The 20,944-nt window shown below is 37.0% G+C and overlaps 1 protein-coding gene across 1 annotated transcript in view; it reads right to left on the bottom strand.

Annotated features, from left to right (window-relative positions):
• Positions 1-4,963: 4,963 nt before the first annotated feature.
• The window catches only part of f8 (coagulation factor VIII, procoagulant component), a 38,816-nt gene continuing 22,835 nt past the window's right edge, over positions 4,964-20,944 (bottom strand). The window contains exons 16-25 of the mRNA XM_056472507.1: positions 19,935-20,163; positions 18,546-18,728; positions 17,384-17,500; positions 15,109-15,180; positions 13,843-13,928; positions 13,196-13,357; positions 11,492-11,636; positions 11,005-11,153; positions 8,546-8,728; positions 4,964-6,173 (exon numbers count right to left, since the gene is read on the bottom strand). Coding sequence (XP_056328482.1) covers positions 6,018-6,173; positions 8,546-8,728; positions 11,005-11,153; positions 11,492-11,636; positions 13,196-13,357; positions 13,843-13,928; positions 15,109-15,180; positions 17,384-17,500; positions 18,546-18,728; positions 19,935-20,163 — 1,482 coding nt within the window. The 3' untranslated portion in view covers positions 4,964-6,017. The remainder of the gene's footprint in view (positions 6,174-8,545; positions 8,729-11,004; positions 11,154-11,491; positions 11,637-13,195; positions 13,358-13,842; positions 13,929-15,108; positions 15,181-17,383; positions 17,501-18,545; positions 18,729-19,934; positions 20,164-20,944) is intronic.

The raw sequence follows: 20,944 nt of genomic DNA, 5'->3' as shown, positions 1-20,944 counted from the left end.
GAAACAGCCGACAATATCTTTAATCAAGTCTTCAGGTCATTTGGTATTCCAGAAGATATTGTGTCGGACAGAGGTCCACAGTTCATCTCACGTCTATGGAAAGCCTTCTTCAAGCTCCTAGGTGTGGCCGTCAGCCTCTCTTCTGGATATCATCCCCAAACCAACGGGCAGACAGAGAGGAAGATTCAGGAGGTGGGACGGTTCCTGAGGACCTTCTGCAGTGGTCACCAGAGCTCCTGGAGCCAGTATTTGGGCTGGGCAGAATATGCCCAAAATTCACTGCGGCAACCCTCCACCGGACTCACGCCATTCCAGTGCGTCCTGGGCTTCCAACCACCGCTCTTTCCCTGGGATGGCGAACCATCTGATGTCCCCGCAGTGGATCACTGGTTCCGGGAGAGCGAGAGAGTCTGGGACGAGGCTCATCAACATCTGCAGAGGGCAGTCCGTCGAAGCAAGGTAACCGCCGATAGAAGAAGGTCTGAAGAACCCAGATACACACCCGGACAAAAGGTGTGGCTATCCACCCGGGACATACGCATGCGACTGCCCTCTCGCAAGTTAAGTCCCCGATTTGTTGGTCCCTTCACCATCGTGGAACAGGTTAACCCCGTCACCTACAAACTACAATTACCCTCTCACTACCGTATTCACCCTACATTCCACGTATCACTCCTGAAACCCTATCACGATCCTGTTCTTCCCTCCACAGAGCCTGACCACGAAGAGGAACCCCCTCCTCCACTGCTCCTAGAAGAAGGAGCCGTCTACGCAGTGAAGGAGATCTTGCGTTCCCGACGTCGTGGCGGCCAGTTGGAGTACCTGGTGGACTGGGAAGGGTACGGCCCCGAAGAAAGGACATGGGTTCCCAGAGCTGATATTCTCGATCCTAGTCTCATGGTGGAGTTTCATGAGAGCCACCCTGAGTTCCCAGCGCCTAGAGGCAGAGGGAGACCACCACGGCGTCGGAGGTGTCGGCCCTCAGGAGCGGGCCCTGGGGAGGGGGGTACTGTCACGGATTGGTCAGGCTCTCACGATCCCCACTCACGAAGATCACCATCACCTGACTTCTAATGAGCACACAGCTGCATCACATTCACGAGCACCAGATAAAAGCACAGCACTCCAGTCGCTCATTGTCCGGGCTCGTCTCGACGAAAGCGGACAACTGAGCGACCACTCAGCGTAGTCATCCTCAGCTAAAACAAACGATTTACTTACCTGTTCTCTTTGTATTCCTCCTAGTCTTCCTGGTCCTCCCGAATCGTCCTGTCTTCCAGTCCTTCCAAGTCTGTGTCATCCTCTGTCAGCTGTATCTGGTGTGTGCTGTCCATCCTCGTGTATTCCTGTTACCCAGCCACGGAGGAAAAGACCCCAACATCATTCCTGATCCTCCTGGCTATCCTTCATGTGCTCCTTGTTGTCATTTAATAAACACCCTAACGTTTCCTTACCTCTGTCTCCTGTCCGCTTCATAACACATATAATGTTCTTATTTTACAGTTTATAATAATACCTATTTTACAGAATAATTATCAAATTAATTATTATCAATTAACTGGAATAACTGTAGTAGGCATAATGCAAATGTTCAAAATATCAAAACAAAAGACATCTTGTATGTTCATAATATAATATAATATAATATAATATAATATAATATAATATAATATAATATAATGTAATAAAATATAATATAATATAATCAAATATAATATAATCAAATATAATATAATATAATATAATATAATATAATATAATATAATATAATATAATATAATATAAAATAATATAATATAATATAATATAATATAATATAAAATAATATAAAATAATATAATATAATATAATATAATATAATATAAAATAATATAATATAATATAATATAATCAAATATAATATAATATAATATAATATAATATAATATAATATAATATAATATAATATAAAATAATATAATATAATATAATATAATCAAATATAATATAATATATATAATATAATATAATATAATATAATATAAAATATATAATATAATATAATATAATATAATATAATATAATATAATATATATAATATAATATATATAATATAATATAATATAATATAATATATATAATATAATATAATATAATATAATATAATATAATATAATATAATATATATAATATAATATATATAATATAATATAATATAATATAATATAATATAATATAATATAATATAATATAATATAATATAATATATATAATATAATATAATATAATATAATATAATATAATATAATATAATATAATATATATAATATAATATAATATAATATAATATAATATAATATAATATAATATAATATATATAATATAATATAATATAATATAATATAATGGTTAGCACTGTGGCCTGGTTCGAGTCCTGGCTGGGTCAGTTGGTGTTTCAGTGTGGAGTTTGCATGTTCTCCCCGTGTTGGCATGGGTTTCCTCCGTGTGCTCTGGTTTCCCCCACAGTCCAAACACATGCGCTATAGGGGAATTGAGGAAGTAAATTGGCCGTAGTGTGTGTGGGTGTTTCCCAGTGATGGGTTGCAGCTGGAAGGGCATATGTAAAACATATGCTGGAATAGTTGGTGATTCATTCCACTGTGGCGACCCCTGATGAATAAAGGGACTAATCTGAAGGAAAATGAATGAATGGATTGCAGTTAGCCTGTCCTATTGTCTCGATCAGGTGTGTGTTATACAATAATAATGTTTTTCAATGATACAGTGAGAGTAATGAAAGCCAGCGCTGTGGTGTGTGTTTGTTCTCTACTCTGTTTGTCTATGATGAGATAACAGGTGACACAATAGTCCAGCGACTCCTTTCAGAATCAGGCCTTCATTTTCCCTCCAAGCTAAACACATCAACAGAGCACTTCCTGTCAAACAGGAACTGATAGTACGCTCCATTTTTATCTGGGCCAGAACATGGAAGTGTTATCGTATTCCTGTGGGTCTCTTCATCCACCCTTCACCTCCGTTCTTCGAGTCTCTACGCATGCAAAACAGCCAACAATACACATATTTACACTGTATTTCATTCAATAAATGCACAAACAGTTGTGTGTGTGTGTGTGTGTGTGTGTGTGTGTGTGTGTGTGTGTGTGTTTCTAAGTGTGTGTGTGTTTCATTAGTCTGAAATAAATATAATAATAATAATTATGGTCGCAATTGAGGACAGATTTACTGGCCAAACCCCAAAAGCAATGAAACTACAGTGTGAAGGAATAATATTTGTGAAGGAAACACAACAAACACACTGGAGAAATGGTGGAATTTTTAAATAGTCTCTTTATTTCCGCAATTAAACATTAAATATGTCATAAAATATGAACCTCGCTCCTGTTTCACTGTGCAAAACATTAAAAAAAATTAAAAATACAGCGTATAGAAGATTCAGTAGTTCTTCCAGACCACAATATACAAACTTACAAACAACAACCTCACGTGAGTTCTTCATATGCAAGAGGAAAGGTGTATATATAGTAGTTTACTTACTCAGAAAATGAATAACACTCATAACTTACAAGCAGATTCATAACATTTCACATATAATAACAGTTTAATAAGTCTGTGTAGTGCTTCTGTGGGCTCTGTTCAAAGCCTACCTATGTAGACAGCATTTTTAGACATCATATGCAGTCTCAAAACCGGCAGTGCTGAGGATTTTATTCATTAATCTTCACGAGCATTAGGAGAGTCCTGTTATTCATATACTCACACTCAAGTGCTTGTCAAATGTAATTAGAGCTTAAGCAGCAGCAGTAATGAGACGGCTCACTTCAGATTTTGTTTATGATTAGAAAAGGGTCATTTAATTGCGAAGTCAGCGAGCAGTTTTCAAGATTCCAGGATTCATCCATTCATTTAGATAGGACTTTGGTCTTGGATGAACTTGCAGATATGCAGTGAACAGACTTATATTCATAGAGAAGAATATTGAGTTATTTTTAACTTGCATGCTAGCTGTTTGTGCTAACTGTGCTCCTATGTATTTAGCTTTGGTCAGCATGGCAACAAATCAAAGCCATTGAAATGAATGGGTTTCATAACAGCATTTCGGCTGAAAATAAAGGGCATTTTTGGTTTTTGGCCAATCGTTTTTTGGTGGCTGAAAGTCCGATGCATCCCCACTGACTTTATTCTTCACGTACCAGTGGGCTCATTCACTTCCATTCATATTTAGCTGTAAAAAACAGCCGGTTATGTTGCAAACTGGTATTTTATTTATGTTTTTATGTCTAGTCATGGACACACTTGTCTGTAGAGCAAGTATTTTGACCATTTTCTGCCATGTGTTATTCATTTCTCCCATATTACTGAAAAACGTATTAATTGGATGTACTACATTTAAAAAAAATGATGCATTTACTAAAAAAATGATGCATTTACTAAAAAAATGATGCATTTACTAAATTAATTGACTAGATTTACTCATTATTTTCAGGTTAGTGGTTGCACACAATGTATATGGGATGAGTTTAAATTACAAATTAAGTTGAACAATACTCAATTTAATTTTGGTTTGTTTAAATTCAGTCTATATCACCTCCTCAGTATTATCATCAATATTACTACTTCTACTTTTGTTATCATTATTATTAGTACTGTCCTGACTTGTCCTGTTATCTCCTCATATCGTTATTACAAGTATCTCTACCATTGTCATTATTCAGGTTGCTGTAGTTGTAGTAGTAGTAGTAATAGTAGTGGTTGAAGTTGTAGTTTGGGTTTTTGAAGTAGTAGTTGAAGTAGTATCTGTAGTAGTAGATGTCGATAGTGGTATCAGAAGTAGTGGATGTGTAGTAGTAGTAGTAACTCTCTGTAGTAGTTGGTGTAGTACTTGGGATTTATTATTATTATTTTTATTATTGTAGTGGTTGTTGTTAATGATTATTACTGTTGTCCTTTCTTGCTTGTTTACTGTCATTATTACTATCACTATATCACTAGCATTGTTGTCACTCCTTATATAAGTTACTTGCTTCATTTAGTGACTGTTATTGTTCCTTTTGTATGTACTCTGACCTGTTTACCAAGTTACCTTTACATGCACGCACACACACACACACACACACACACACACACACACACACACACACACACACACACACACACACACACACACACACGCACCTGCCGGCACTTGATTGTATTGTTGTTGTTTTTTGTATTTTTGTTATTGTTTCATTTTCTTTGTATTTGCATTATCTCAAATTGTGTACCTTTTATATATTCTAATAAAAAAATAAAATAAAATAAATAAATAAAATAAATTCAGTCCATATAACATGTTTGCAAGCACTTACCTGAAAATAATGAGTACATCTAGTCAATTAATTTAGTAAATGCATCATTTTTTCAGTGTAGGCAAATGAATCACAAGTTCTAAAACAATTGTAGAAACAAGCGCACTTCCACATTGCAGAATAAAGTCAATAAACAGGCTTTAACAAGTAGAGGATGAGTAACTTATTTAATTTTAGGTTGAACTGTCCCTTTAAGCAGGAACATCACCGTGTGTTTTGGTTAGAAACGTGTCTCTCAGACTCTTCTCACAACACTTTTATGAGGCATTTATGATGATCATCCTTTAAAGTTTATAATATTTAGATTTTTAAATATCGTATGTATATTTATATCTATATTTCAATGTGTATTATATCATCTTTGCATCAAATTACAAAAAACAAATGACTGCTTGTGTGAGGTGTGTGTAATGCAGTGTGTATGAGAGCAGGACAGTAAATCTGACATGATTCTCTCTTCTGGCTGCTGTTATCAGTCTCACTATTTTTTTCCTTCTTCTGAAAGTCTTGATAACACCATGGTGGAGTTTCTCTGTTATTATTTCAGCTAATAGGATTGTAAATAAATGATTTGTTATGTTCTCCCATTCACTGCGCTCTGGGTTTACCAACTATGACGACTTCTGCTGCTGAGAAACATGCGCATGTGAAAAGGCTCCTTTGTTTTTTCCCTCAAAGTGTTGGTTGTGTGTCGCAGCCTAGAAACTCCAGCCGCAGGGCGATGTCGTTCACCCAGCCTTTAGGATGTACGCGGATGAAACGAGTGAACAGAGGAGGATCAAAGATGTTCAGCGTCTCCTCCTCATTATCACTGTTCCCCTCAAAGATCTGCAGCACAGAACACAAAACACACAAGCAATCTGATCACACACGCAGGTCAGATTTCACAGCTCAAATACAAAATGGAGAGTCATATTGAGAATGTTTTGATGGTTGTGAGGAATCTTAAGAGCGTTGCATTTTGTATGCAGATCAGGTTGACCGGTTTGGTCCCACTTTATATTATATAGGTAACCTTAACTACTATGTACTTAGATAAAAACATAAATACAATGTACCTAATGTGTTGATACTGTATTGCAGAGCACTCGTTGTGCTCTTGAGGTGGGATAGGGGTAGTGTTAGAGACAGGTTTGGTGGTATGAGTAGATTCAAGTGTGGATTAAGGTGTAAGGGGTGGTCAGAATTTAAATACAGATGTAATTACACACATGTATTTAATTAATCATATATACAATGCACTCAAAAAATAACAGCACAAATCTATTCTTGACTTTTTTTGGGGGGTACAACATAAGTGTTTTATGTTTAATCCACTTAAATTTGTTAAAACTATAGGATTTGTGTTGGGACATTATGAAGGTACTGTGTGGAACCTAGCATTTTTACAGTGTGTAAAAACATGTATTTACACAATAAGTACATTGTTACAAGTACATAATAGTTAAGGCCACCTAATATAAAGTGGAACCCCTGTTTTTATTCAATCTTTAACCTAACCATTGAATATGTCCATATTATAACTAGATGGTCAGTATTTAATGATTTATAAAACAAAAGTTGACTAAAGTGCTGTACAGAAACAACAATCAAAAATATATACAGATTATTAGCATCTCTGTATTATTTCCCCCAATTTCTGTTTAACTGAGAGAATATTTTCCAGCACATCTCTAATCATAATAGTTTTAATAACTCATTTCTAATAACTGATTTCTTTTCTCTTTGCCATGATGACAGCACATAATATTAGACTGTATATTACTCAAGACACTAGTATTCAGCTTAAAGTGACATTTAAAGGCTTAACTAGGTTAATTAGGGTAAAGTTAGGGTAATTAGTAGGGGTGTGACAAGATCTTGCACGATTAAATGGCAACAAGATTTCTCGTTGAGGTGAAAAGTTGTCTTGTGAGTTGGGATGTTATGATGGAGCGTGAGGGTGAAATTAGCATTGAAGATTGGAGGCATGATTGGATTTGAACTGCAAATCAAGTACTTTGAACACACCTGGCAACCCCGGCTGGCCTCAGAGTTGCACATGTCGCTTGGTTGCTTGGGCAAGAAGCCAGTCAGTAGAGATTATAGCTAAATATTTTGTTTGCATGTCCGTTATGGCATAGAAGTAATTAAATAGAAATAAAATATCATTCATTTCATAAAAAAACCTAAATTGTGCAGTTTGAGGTTTTTTTCAGTGGAATAAAAAATATTTTCCATTCATGTATTGGCAAATATTTTCTTAATATTTGATATTATATATATAAAAAAACTATTTTCCATTCACATAAGCTTTTAGCAAAATATATTGCAATGTTTGCATGCCTTTTACTCCATAGAATTCATTAAAATATAAGTAAAATAACATTCATCACAAGTTGATTTTAAAAAGCACCTAAATAGTTTTGCATTTTGTGAATTATTTATTTTTTTTCAGTTGAATAAAAGACGATTTCTTAAAAATCGTCTCATTCTCGTGAACCCAATCTCGTGTCTTGTCTGGTGGAGTAAGCGTCTTGTTACACTCCTAGGCTGCGTCCGAAACCGCATACTTCCATACTATACAGTACGCTAAAATCAGGATGTGAACAGAGTAGTACGTCTGAATTCATAGAATTCGAAAATCAGTGTGCGAGAAGTACCCGGATGACTTACTACTTTCGGCGAGATTCTGAAGTGTGCATCCCATGCATGCTGCGCTATCCCATGATGCCCTGCGAGCGAATTCATGAATGGGAGCGAAGCGACGCAACTGACGCAGGTAGGTCACATGACCATGACAAAATGGCGGATATAGTGTGTCCGAATTCCATTCATACTTTTCACATTCATACTGTATAGAGCATACTATTCTAACGGCCGAGTAGTACGTTTAAATTCAAATGCAGTACCTACTGAGTAGGTTTCGGATGCAGCTCTAGTAATTAGGCAAGTCATTGTATAACAGTGGTTTGTTCTGGAGACAATCCAAAACTAATATTGCTGAAGGGGGCTAATAATATTGACCTTAAAATGGCTTTAAAACAATTAAAAACTGCTTTTATTCTAGCCGAAATAAAACAAATAAGACTTTCAGAAGAAAAAATATTATAGGAAATACTGTGAAAAATTCCTGAATCTGTTCAACATCATTTAGTAAATATCTGACAAAGAAAAAGGAGGGCACAGAATTCTGACTTCAACTGTAAGTGTATCTGTACCTGGTCGCTGTCAGTGCCCTGCTCCTTCACACTGCTCCAGCTGTGTCCATCATTGCTGACAGAAACAGTGAATTCGGTCACCATCATGGGCTTCAGGACGGACCGAGCTCCTTGTGTGATCAAACCGGTCACTCTCTTCACTGACACAAAGTCCACCTGTAGCCACTCGTGAGGGTTATTAGACTGTAAAGAGGGAGCAGAAGATGATCAGAGATTTGCGCTTATAGTTTACTCATGTCACATTAGCTTTCCCTTGTTTCCTCAGTTATCCTTGTTAGTTGTCATGGTTGTTTATTGCTCCACTTGTTTCATCATTTGCTTGTTATCCTATAGTCTGCATCACTATACTGTATATGCCGTTGGATTTTCCTCTTGATGTCTGTAGTTTTAGTCACTCCTGTGATGTCTTTTTTTAAAGATGAATATTTTATTCAGATTATGATACATACAAATTAAACTGGTGGCACGGTGGCTCAGTGGTTAGCACTGTGACCTCACAGCAAGAAGGTCGCTGGTTTGAGTCCCAGCTGGGCCAGTTGGCATTTCTGTGTGGAGTTTGCATGTTCTCCCCGTGTTGGCATGGGTTTCCTTTGGGTGTTCCGGTTTCCCCCACAGTCCAAACACATGCACACACTGTATGTGAATTGGGTAAAAAATTGTCCGTAGTGTGTGAATGAGTGTGTATGGGTGTTTCCCTGTACTGGGTTGCGGCTGGAAGGGCATGCAATGCATAAAACATATGCTGGAATAGTTGGTGGTTCATTCCGCTGTGGCGACCCCTGATAATCAGGGATTAATCCAATGAATGAATGCCAGCTTTTAATTTTATCATCACAGCAATATTAGTCCAGCTTCGAATAGTATAGTACAAATAAAAAGCTATACAAATAGCTCAGACTCTAACAAAGCACACAACAGGCCCAGAGTTCTGGCACTTTGGCAGCTTTCTGTGTGCAATCTTGTGCAAACAGGAAATATAAAGAGTGCTAACTTAATAAAACCGTAAAGAGGGACAATGGAGGGATTATCTAACCGTCATATGCACAGACAGGACAGAGGAAACACTCTTACAATGGGCTTAGAAACACACAAACTTTCACTTTCAGTTTCTCCACAAAAATACAGACTGGGTGGATGGAACAATGGATGAATGAGCTGATTGGGTGGATGGATTAGTGGGAGGATGGGTAAATGGATGGATGAATGAGTGTAAAGATGGATGAGTGAAAAGATGGTTTGATGGATGGATGGATGAGTGGAAAGATGCAGGGATGGATAGATGAATAGGTGGATGGATGAGTGGGAAGATGGATGCATGGGTGAGTGGAAAGTGGATGGATGGATGAATGAGTGTAGATGGATGGATGGATGGATACATGGATGAACGCATTGATTGGGTGGATAGATGGCTAAATGGATGGAAGGGTAGGTGGATGGGATGATGGATGGATGGATGGATGAGTTGAGTGGATGGTTGGATTAGTGGATGGATGGGTTGATAAATGAGTAGAAAGATAGATGGATAGATGATTGGATGGATAAGTGGAAAGATGGATGAGTTGGTTGGGTGGATGGGTGAATGAATGGAAAGATGGATTAATGGGTTTGTTGGTTGGGTGGGTGGATGGATGGATGAGTGGAAAAATGGATGGGTTGTTTGGGTGGATGGAGGATGAATAAATGAAAAGGTGGATTAATGGGTAGGTTGGTTGGGTGGATGGATGAGTGGACAGATGGATTGATGGGTAGGTTGGTTGGGTGGATGGCTGGATGGATGGATGAGTGAAAAGATGGATGGGTAGGTTGGGTCAATGGATGGATAAATGAATGGAAACATGGATTGATGGGTTGGTTGGTTGGTTGGTTGGTTGGGTGGGTGGGTGAATGAATGAATGAGTGGCCTGATGGATGGTTTGTTGAGTGGATGGATGGATGAAATAATAGAAAGATGGATTGGTTGGTTGGGTGAGTGGATGGACGGATGAATGAATGAATGGAAATATGGATTGATGGGTTGGTTGGTTGGGTGGATTAATGGATGAGTGGAAAGCTGGATGGGTTGTTTGGGTGGATAGATAGATGAATGAATGAAAAGATAGATTGATGGGTTGGTTGTTTGGGTGGATGGATGGATGAGTGGACAGATGGATGAGTTGGTTGGGTGGGTGGATGGATGGATGGATAAATGAATGGAAAGATGGATTGATGGGTTTGTTGGGTGGGTGGATGGATGGATGGATGGATGAGTGGCCAGATAGATGGGTTGTTGGGTGGATGGAGGATGAATGAATAGAAAGATGGATTGGTTGGTTGGGTGGGTGGGTGGATGGATGGATGGATGGGTTGGTTGGTGAATTGATGGATAGATGAATAAATGGAAATATGGATTGATGGGTTGGTTGGTTGGATGGATGAATGGTTGGTTGGTTGGATGAATGGATGGATGAATTGGTAGATACCTTTGGTCTCCAAGCATTTGCTCGTCCCTCCTGGTGTAGTCTGGCGAGGTCAGGGCTCCAGGAAAGCAGCCACTTATTAAGGAATGAAGAGGCGCTGATGCTACTGTTGGGAATCAACCTGCGCTCCATTCCCAATGGCAGAGAACAACCTGTGGAGCAAACACACACACACATATACACACGTTATTTTTTTTTTGAAAAATCCCAAAACTAAATGTAACCTTTCATTAAAGTTAAACAATTAAAACTGCAACAAATAGAAATATCTTCAAAGTATTTGCCATTAATATTTAGATATTTTCAGCACCCCAGGCTGAGTACGAACATGAAATTGTGATGTGTGAATTTGTGCTTGTGTGCATATCAATATGTGTGTGTGTATTTATTTGTGTGTGTGTATATATATATATATATGTGTTCATGTGTGTGTATGTATATATATGTGTGTGTATTTATTTGTGTGTGTGTGTTGAATGTGTTAACTCACTGTTGAGGTCACACCCCAGCAGTTCAATCCTCAGCGTGGGCTGCTTCTGGAAGGTCAGAGGGTAAATGCGGATGTAGCGTCCCACGATGGGTGGAGAAAATAAGTTCTCCTTTATTCTGGAACCGTCCATGTTTCCATTGAAGGTCTAAATTCAACAACACAGATGTGGATAATGCAAAAACATACGAATATCCTCATCTGAGATCAGGGTTGCATTTTTGTGGAAATCAAAGCAAAGCAGTTTCAGTGGAAAAAGAATGATAAGTGGGCGCATGATTCATCATGCATTTTTAAAAGATTATCTAAAGGGTGGGAGATTTAGGGAGGCTTTGTGTTTGAAGTAGCTGGCTAGTTTATAAGAATAACTCTTAAAATATAATGATTATCGCTGAAAACAAGAGACCAACTGGAGCATTTGAACATCTGATCTGCATCTGATCTACTAAGTAAACATTTTTATGTACAGTTAATTATTTAGATTATTATTTCATCATTTTAATACTAATTTATATTTCCTTTTATATTTTTCTTCTGGAGAAAGACTTAATTCGTTTAGTTTGGCTAAAATTTAATAAATAACATTATGAAAATAGGAATTAAATATTTAATAAATATTATTAGCATGCTTCACTCCAGATTGGCTACAGAACAAACCACTGTTGTGCAGTGACTTGCCTAATTAACCTAATTAGTTAATGTTATTTTAAGACTTTTAATAAGAAAGTGCAATATTTCATTAATGAGACTTTGTTAAAATAGATTACATTACAACTATATCAAAAATTTATAATCTGGCTTGAGATAGCATTGGACCATCAGAGCAGAGCTCATTAATATTCACGACCCTTCCAAATAAGGTCAAAATAGACCTTCTGATTCTATTTACAAATTAGCATGTAACTTCTAGAGTTTATAGTGTTACCCAAGACACATACCTACTATATAGATAGCAGAGAACAATTGAACTTATTGAATCAATGCATTATATGGCAACAAAATTATAACTTTTTATAAAATAAATTTGAATTATTTTCAAATATTTCCCCAAGTACCGCTTAACAGAGCAAGAGAATTTGTCACAGTGTTTCCTATAGGATATTTCTTCTGAAGAAAGTCTTATTTCTTTTAGTTTGGCTGTAATTACATATATACACCTATTAAAAACTGCTGTGGTCAATAATATTAGCCCCCTTAAGAAGTATGTTTTTGGATTATCTGCAGACACTGTTGTCCAATGACTTGCCTAATTACCCTAACTTGACCCAATTAAGCCTTTTAATTGCACTTTAAGCTGAATAGTGCAAAATAACCAGTAAAATGTTAAGTACTGTAATCAAAACAAAAGAAATGAGTTATTAATGTTTAAATATGTTATATATAAAAACCTCTCCATTAAAGAGCACTTGGGTAAGTCTTCAAAAGTAAAAATGAGATGAAGAAGTCATGCCAACTAATGCTTTTATGTTACTTTAACCTAATTTAATAAGTTAATCAAGTGTCAACTGCATTTTTTAAGTTCTACAAAGTTTAAGTAAATATGTTTAGTCAGTTTGATTGACGTACGTTAATAATAAGTGATTTAGCTAAAGTTCTAGCAGTTTTATTTACAGCATAATCAAATTTCACATAGATTTTCACAGAAACAGTGCATATTCCGACCCTTGATGTTGGTTAAACGTGATAATCTGATATGCTGGTACTGACGTAAGATGGTTTGGTGCTGTTTCCTCTGTAAACACTCCAGTTCTCTTGGTCATTGCTGTAACTGATGCTGTAGAGAATAGTGAAGGACTCGCTTAAACCCATTGAAGTCTTCGCACCCTGAGTCTGAATACCATGCAGGATCATGGGTCTTAACAGATCCACCTTAAACACACACACAATCAGAATAAATATAGAGGGTGTTTCTGGATATTTATTCCATAATGCTTAAAACAGTGTTTGTATTCGGGCTGCAATCAGCTAAATTAAATGTCATTTAGAATTACATGCAACTTAACCACATTCTAGCCCCAACCATATAGTAAGTGCATGGACTTAATTAGTTAATTAGTATAAGTTACACTGTAATTATGTCACCTTAAAATAAAGTGTATTTATTATTGCTCATGGCTTTTCCAGAAATGTTTCACAATCCCATGGATAGCATGACATTTCCCCCCCACTTTCTCTTGCTTTCAGACCCCACTAAAGCAAGTGCAAACGTATTTATATATTATTTCTATCTCATGACCCCAAGGTTAGAGAGATATTCTTAACTCATAGAAAATGAGTTATTGTGGATGTAACAGATCCTTAGAAATGAGCCCAAACAACACAAGCTCTTTAATACAAAAATGAAGCTGATTTACCTGGAGCCAGGAGTTTAAGCCGCTGCCCATCCAGGCATTAATGGATCCAGTTAACTGAAGTCTGGCTAAATCAGGCTTCCAGTCACCTTCAGGAGAAATGACATTTCAACAAATATAAGTCAAAATACTAAATATACTAGTCAAAACTGCTACCAACTAAAAAGGTTTAGCTGCTTGTTCAAACTTACTTTGAATGAGCTGAAACAGCACAATTCTTGAGATTTTTGCAGTATTAAATGGAATAATACAGTCTTAAAATGACAGTAATATAATTTATCATACTACATTTTGGTGCAATATATCACACAACAAAAATGAGGATTGGTGGATCTGTTAAAGAAAAGCCTTTCAGCCAGGGTTGCCAAGTCTGGTTTTCCATACATTTATCCACTACAGGAACGCCACTACAATAAACCCTACAGGAAAGCATTATTACACATCATATGGCCTCTTTAAGTCTTATGTATAGTACATTTTTGTTAAATAAAATGTTAGAAAGTAATATGATTTAACAGATCTACCTAAAAAATCAAAATTAATATGAATGATAATTCAGTATGCGTATTCTGTAATGCTTAAACCAGCGTTTATACTAAGGCTGTGCCATTCATCTAAATTAAATATCAATTTCAGGCTGCCAACAATAATAAAAAAACAATAATTAGCAATAATAAAATAGCATTTATGGCGGTTAATTCTGCTGTGGTGACTTCTGATTAATAAAGGGACTAAGCCGAAAAGAAAATAAATGAATGAAAATAGCAATTATTGCATTGTATCCTGTGCCGTTTCCAGCCGTCTGAATTCATTCCTTTACTAATCCCAATTTGAGGTGGAAATCAGTCAAATCCAGCCTGATCTCACGAGAAAACTTAAGTATTTTACGTTTTGTCAGTTTAGTGGCTAATTCATATGAATTCGTATGAGTTCAGTACGATTCGTACAGTTTCGTACGATTTTAAAAAGGAGGCGTGGCACCTAGCCCCACCCCTAAACCCAACCGTCATTGGGGGATGAGCAAATCGTACTAAATTGTACAAATTAGATCGTACAAATTCTTATGAATTAGCCACTAAATCAAAAAGTTACGAATTGCCATGAGATTGTGTTGGTCAAATCATGTAATGTGACTCTTGCACTATGTACTGTAACTAAGTTTATTAAATGTATTCATGTAAAAGAACACTTGTGCATAATGAAGCATCATGTGGCCTCTTTAAGTGCGATGTCTTTTAGTAATGTAATTTTGTGTTGTTTTCTTCTTACCATAGTAATCAGAAGCTGTTATTTGTTTGTTGGTAATCCATCTTGATTGCATTCCTATGGGCTGATTGCATTCTGTTAAAACAAAAATCGATAATTTTAGGCCTCCAACTATACAGTGATAGAAAACACGACTGCAGAAACACAATGCAAAGTAACATCCATGACAATCCCTCATTAGCTATGTTTCCATCCACCTACTGTAATTTTATGCACATTTTGTAATATCGCCTAAAATAATACTTAAAGAGCCCCTATTTTGCATTAAAAAAGGTCATATTTTGGTTTTAAGGGTCTCCAACAACAGGCTGATATGCATGCACAGTCAAAAAACACTTTCATTATCTTATAATCTGCATTTATTTTTACCTAATTATCTCAGCGACTCCAATATGAATCGTTCAGTGATTCATTTGTTCCCAAACCTCTCTTTAGTGTGAAGCTAAACTGCGCTGATTGGTCCGATGACCCAGTCTATTGCGATTGGTTGACTGCGTTCAGAGACAGAGAGGAAATGCCCACCACAGCTATAGTATGAAGTAGCAGAAATATGTGAGAGCCCAATGCAGGAATGCAATGAAGCATTGCAGTTAAACACTAGCATATGACTCTACTCTTAAACCTAACCCCAAGTAGTAATGGCACACAGTCTGAATCCACACAGTGGCAAAAGTTGAACTATTTTGAAAATTGACCGCACCACGTGTGTGAGGAACAGATGATGGTGGCCATAGCAAAAGCAAACAGCAGAGAATGTTTGAGAAATGCGTATAAATCAGTAAAGGAAGACGCACGCATCACGTTTTTAATGTAGTTTTGGACTCAATATGTAAACAGCCGCATGAAGATTTAACCTGAGAGATACAGTACAAGCACTGATCTATAATAGATACGTGATTACAAGCCGCGCAGGGCGATTATAACTCATAACACAATTAAACACATATTTTGCAAACTACACAAAATGAGGCAACAATTTTAATGACACTTACATGTTATGATCCGGAGGAAGAAGAAACTGTACATATAAACTGTAAAAGTTACTGTCAGTAACTTTATAAGTCTCTTATAAGTCCCTGTCAAAGTCTGACAAAGTCCCATAGTCTCTGCTGCCCCTTCAATAGCAAACAGCCGATGAATCCCACGTTTCAATGTAGGTTATTGTATCAAAAATCAGAAATATGACAGGAACACACTCAGCACACGGTCGGCTATACTGTGGTGTTGTTGTAAAAAAATTAACTTTAACCCTTTATTCCCCTCAACCGAATCTCTATCTGTCAGTGATCGTCATCTTCATGTCATGATCAGTCCCGTGATCCCTCGCGCCTCCGCTCGTGTCTGAAGTGAAAGTGTGTTCACATTTTGCAGGAACTGGAAGTACATATTTGGTGATGTACCGTGTCGACGTCGATGCAATCCCAACACGATTCATCTATTCGACTCTGAGTCGACTAATTCGATAAAGAATCAATAGTTTTAAACACGCTGCACTTTAAGATTTATACCTCAGCTGGATGTTTTATTCACTTAATGCTGTGTTACATGCTGCATGAAGCTCATTTTCAAAAAAACACACATTAGGGGCTCTTTAATGGAAATGTAAAGATGCTCAGAAATTTTGAAAATGCCTATAAAGAAGGTATGCACATAAATTGAGTAGGATAAACATTTTATCTAATAATGTGCATAAACCATGATAGAAACACATTTAGTGAATAAGCTCATCAGTCTGCATGATCCGATGTAGTTTTTCACAGATATAGATGTGTGTGTGAGGGTGTTTGCATCATTAATGTTGGTCTGCAGCTCTCCATGTTTGCAGCTCTCCATTGTTGCAGATCTGAAATGTTGTTGTGCTGATTGTAAAAGGCCTCAGTCTTCCGTCAGTCCGTCAACACAGTGCTTCAGTATTATTATTCTTCTATTATTATTTTTACCTCCAGAACTGTCTTGAGTATCTGTCTCATGCCTCCAAAAGCCACTGCATTCACCGCGTTCATTGCATTTCGTCTTCTGAGGCGCAGCTCATTTATTAGAGGAGAACAAACACCACTGTGGAGAATCCCAACAGTGCAGCAAACTCCACTTCTCTCAGCAATATCAGTGCAAGTTTATCAGGAACTGATGATTCTGTTCTCTTTTGTCTCTCATTGGATGGAAACGCTGCTTTATTCACTAAAGTTTGATGTGATATTTCAGTTTGGACATTAGTCTAATTGGCATCTTTGGATGGAAACACACACAGCTAATGAGAATGAGAGTTAAATGCTCTTACGTGGATTGTAGACCAGCAGTTTTGCCCTCATTCCTGCCAGCTGATGTTCTCCTATAGTGCACTCTATTAACCAGGTGCCTGCAATGGCAGGTCGCATCTCCACCGTCCCAAAAACACCTGCCAAAAACACACAGAACAATTAATATAACGACACTGAGGAGGACCTAGAAATAACTAAGTGTTCTGTTATCGAAGAAAGTCTCTGATGCTCATCAAGGTTGCATTTCTTTAATTTTAAATACTGTAAAAAATTGTTATTGTTTAATATTGTTATATAGTGCAATATAATTATTTCGATGCATCTTATAGATAGATTTTTGAATTTTCAGCATCATTTCTTTAGTAGGTCTGGCTCAATAAACAATGTTATATCGAATTGCATTTATTTATGTCAATAACAATGATAAGCTCTGGCCTTTTTTACTCTGTATTGATCTAAGAGCCAATCACACAGCAGAAATGTGCAACAATGGAAAGTGTAGATATTAGAAAGTTGATATTAGAAATGCACCAAATTTATCAGCCATGCTATGCTTTTTGATGGAGCCACTCATTTTTGTGGCTTTAGTCATTGTTGGGGTACTCCTTTAAATCTGGAAGCATTAACAACTGATACTGAAATATTATCCATATTGAACAATAACGATATACAATTATCGAGATTACATTTTTGCCATATCGCTCAGCCCTAGTCCTCAGTGTCGGTTGATCCTTTAAAAATCAGTCTAATTTGATGATTAAGGAACATTTCTGATTATTATTAATGTTCATAATAGTGTTGCTCAATTTTTTTGCTTTGATTTGGAGTAAGAAGAAAAGAAATTAATACTTTGTTTTGGCATCTTATTCATTCAATCAATCAAAAGTGACCGTAAATAAATTTAATATGGTCATTTTAGTTGGCGCAATAGCCTAGTGGTTAGCGTGCCGACATATGCCGTAGCACTTCAGGGCGTCCCGAGTTCGAATCCCAGCTTGAGGACATTTCCCGACCCTACCCCCTCTCTCTCTCTCTCCCACTTTGCTACCTGTCTGACTACTGTCCTATCTAATAAAGGCCAAAAATAAATATTTAAAAAAATGGTCATTTTAGAAATGCTATTCTTGTAAATGTTTTATTTATCACAGAATGGATGATTAGATTATAAAGGTGGCTGTTTACCAGGATATAGATTGAAAATTCCCATGCGGTGTTCCTGATCTTTTCCCACTCTGAACGGCAGTCCGTGGAAGTGAACAGCGTGAAACTCGCCATGAGTTCCCAGATTGAGCAGATGCCAGCGGGCCGTCCTGTACTGCTCAACTCTCAGGCCGGGCAGCGTCTCAGACACGTAACCATTAATAGCTACAAGAACCAAAGAACACATCATCAAACATTGGTGTTTTTCTCTCAGACTGCATGTGTTTAAACTTGATTTAGTCCTGTGAGAAAGTTAGGACACCCTATTGAATTTCATAGACTGTATTCAAAATTGACGCCTATTGAATATTTTCAATTTCATACGGTTCCTTTTACAGCAATGATGTTGTCATGTAATTAAAATACAATCAGACTTCAGCATTCATTTACATATCGTATATCAATCAGGTATTGAAGATCGTTGATTTTTAAAGAAAACAGACCTTAAACACACTAAAGTGCTTCTGCATGTATCCTATTCCCTCAAATAGTGCGCTATTTGCCATTTCTAGCGGTGTCCGAAACCATAGTGGACATTATGAAGTGCACTCAATCAATCCCACAATGCACTGCAATAACAAGTCTACAACCCATGCACACTGAACAGCTAGAAAATACCCATAATGCACTGTGAGAGTTGAGAATTTTCGCATCTGACCACAAGATGGCATCTAAAGCGCAATCCTATTGGTGTAGGTTTCTAAATAAGATCTTAAGTTTGTATACATGACAGAAATAATTTGTTAAATTACTACTAGCTTGTGCTAAGTGTTAAATAATCATAAAAAGGGTCTGAGCGAGACGTTTAGAGGCTGGTTATATTCACACAACTGTGTTTAAACCCCTTATGAAAGTGATTTTTGCTTAATAGGTCTGCTTTTAGACCAGCAGATCATTGTATTAAGTCCTGATTTGGAAAATTTTGATTTTCAAAGGACTGTACATACTAAGAACATGGTACTGAAATATAAAGTACAAGCGAAATGGTTCCAGCAGATTTAATTACTTGAAATGCATCAAATATTAACAAATAAATTAAACATATAAACAAATAAAGACATGAAGATCAGAATTTCGTAATTACTGAAATGTCCAAATCAATAATAATAAACATTAAAGGGGACCTATTATGCAGAAATCCCTTCTATAAGGAGTTTAACCCCAGTAGTGTGTCAGCAGTGAGTGAATATCTCCAGCAGTCTCTAATGGTCAACATGAATGAATAGTATTGATTCTAATCAGACTTGATCAAAACAGCCTGCAGAAACACTTTGATTGACATTCTCCCTTTGTACGTGTCATCAGAGGGGGAAAGCCCCGCCCACTAGTGTAAAAAGGCAAATAATAGGTCTTTAAATGCAAACTATGTACCTGCAAACTTGTTGCTGGTCTGGAACCAGGGATCGTCTACTCTGGCCTGGCAGGGTGGGATACAGAACTTCCTGATGTTATAGTCGAGGTACCAGCTCTTTCTTTCATCAAATGTGGTGAAAAGAAGAAAGAAATCTGTGACGTCAGGCTGAAGCAGGACTCGTGGGTTGAGCGTTCCAGGACGACAAATCAACACCGGGCCGATCAGCCCAGAGTTTATGTCCTTCTCCTGATAAACACAGAGAGAATGCAGAAGTGTGTGTTTATTTCAATGCATTTGGCAGATGCTTCTATCTAGACCGAGGGACTAGTGTAGAGTCGGCCATAGAACATTTCTCGTAACTCCACCAGAGGCCACTGTGTGTGTACATCTCTGTCGATCTCAAACCAATTCCCTAAACCCAAAGTCTATTCAAAAGCCCTAATCTAGAAAAGAAAAGCCATAGTGGTTAAGAGTTTCACCTGCAAACTGGACTTGAACTGTGGACTGGTCTGCTACGCCTCCCAAGTGTAGTGTTATTCACAGTGAGCTACTAAGCAAACAGTCAAGCTGGAAACTACCATCCCCTGCCAGTAGCATTCGTTGTACACATAAAATGCAGATATATATACCTGTGAGCACATATTTCTCGGTTCTCAAAAATGTAGGCCTGGGCACAAATTCTTAATGAACCTGTGTTGGCAAATGCAGGGTTTTGTAACCCAGGAATCAGAATCAGAAAGAGCTTTATTGCCAGGTATGTTCACACATACGAGGAATTTGTTTTGGTGACAGAGCTTCTACAGTGCAACAGGATTACAGAGACAGAACAAAAAACAGATCATAAATATATTATAAAAAATAGAAGTAGTGAGTGCAAATATACAGATTGACAAGTGTATGTACGTGTTTATTACTATATACAACGTTATATGTGCAGCTGTTATGTGCAAATTGGCATGTAAGTGTGTTGTTAAATAAGTGTATATGTGTATAAACGTGTATAGCAAGTAGTGATGTTGGCTCCACA

The sequence above is a fragment of the Danio aesculapii genome, chromosome 14 (assembly GCF_903798145.1).
Source record: "Danio aesculapii chromosome 14, fDanAes4.1, whole genome shotgun sequence".
NCBI lineage: Eukaryota > Metazoa > Chordata > Actinopteri > Cypriniformes > Danionidae > Danio > Danio aesculapii.
This window is presented reverse-complemented; position numbering and strand designations above follow the sequence as displayed.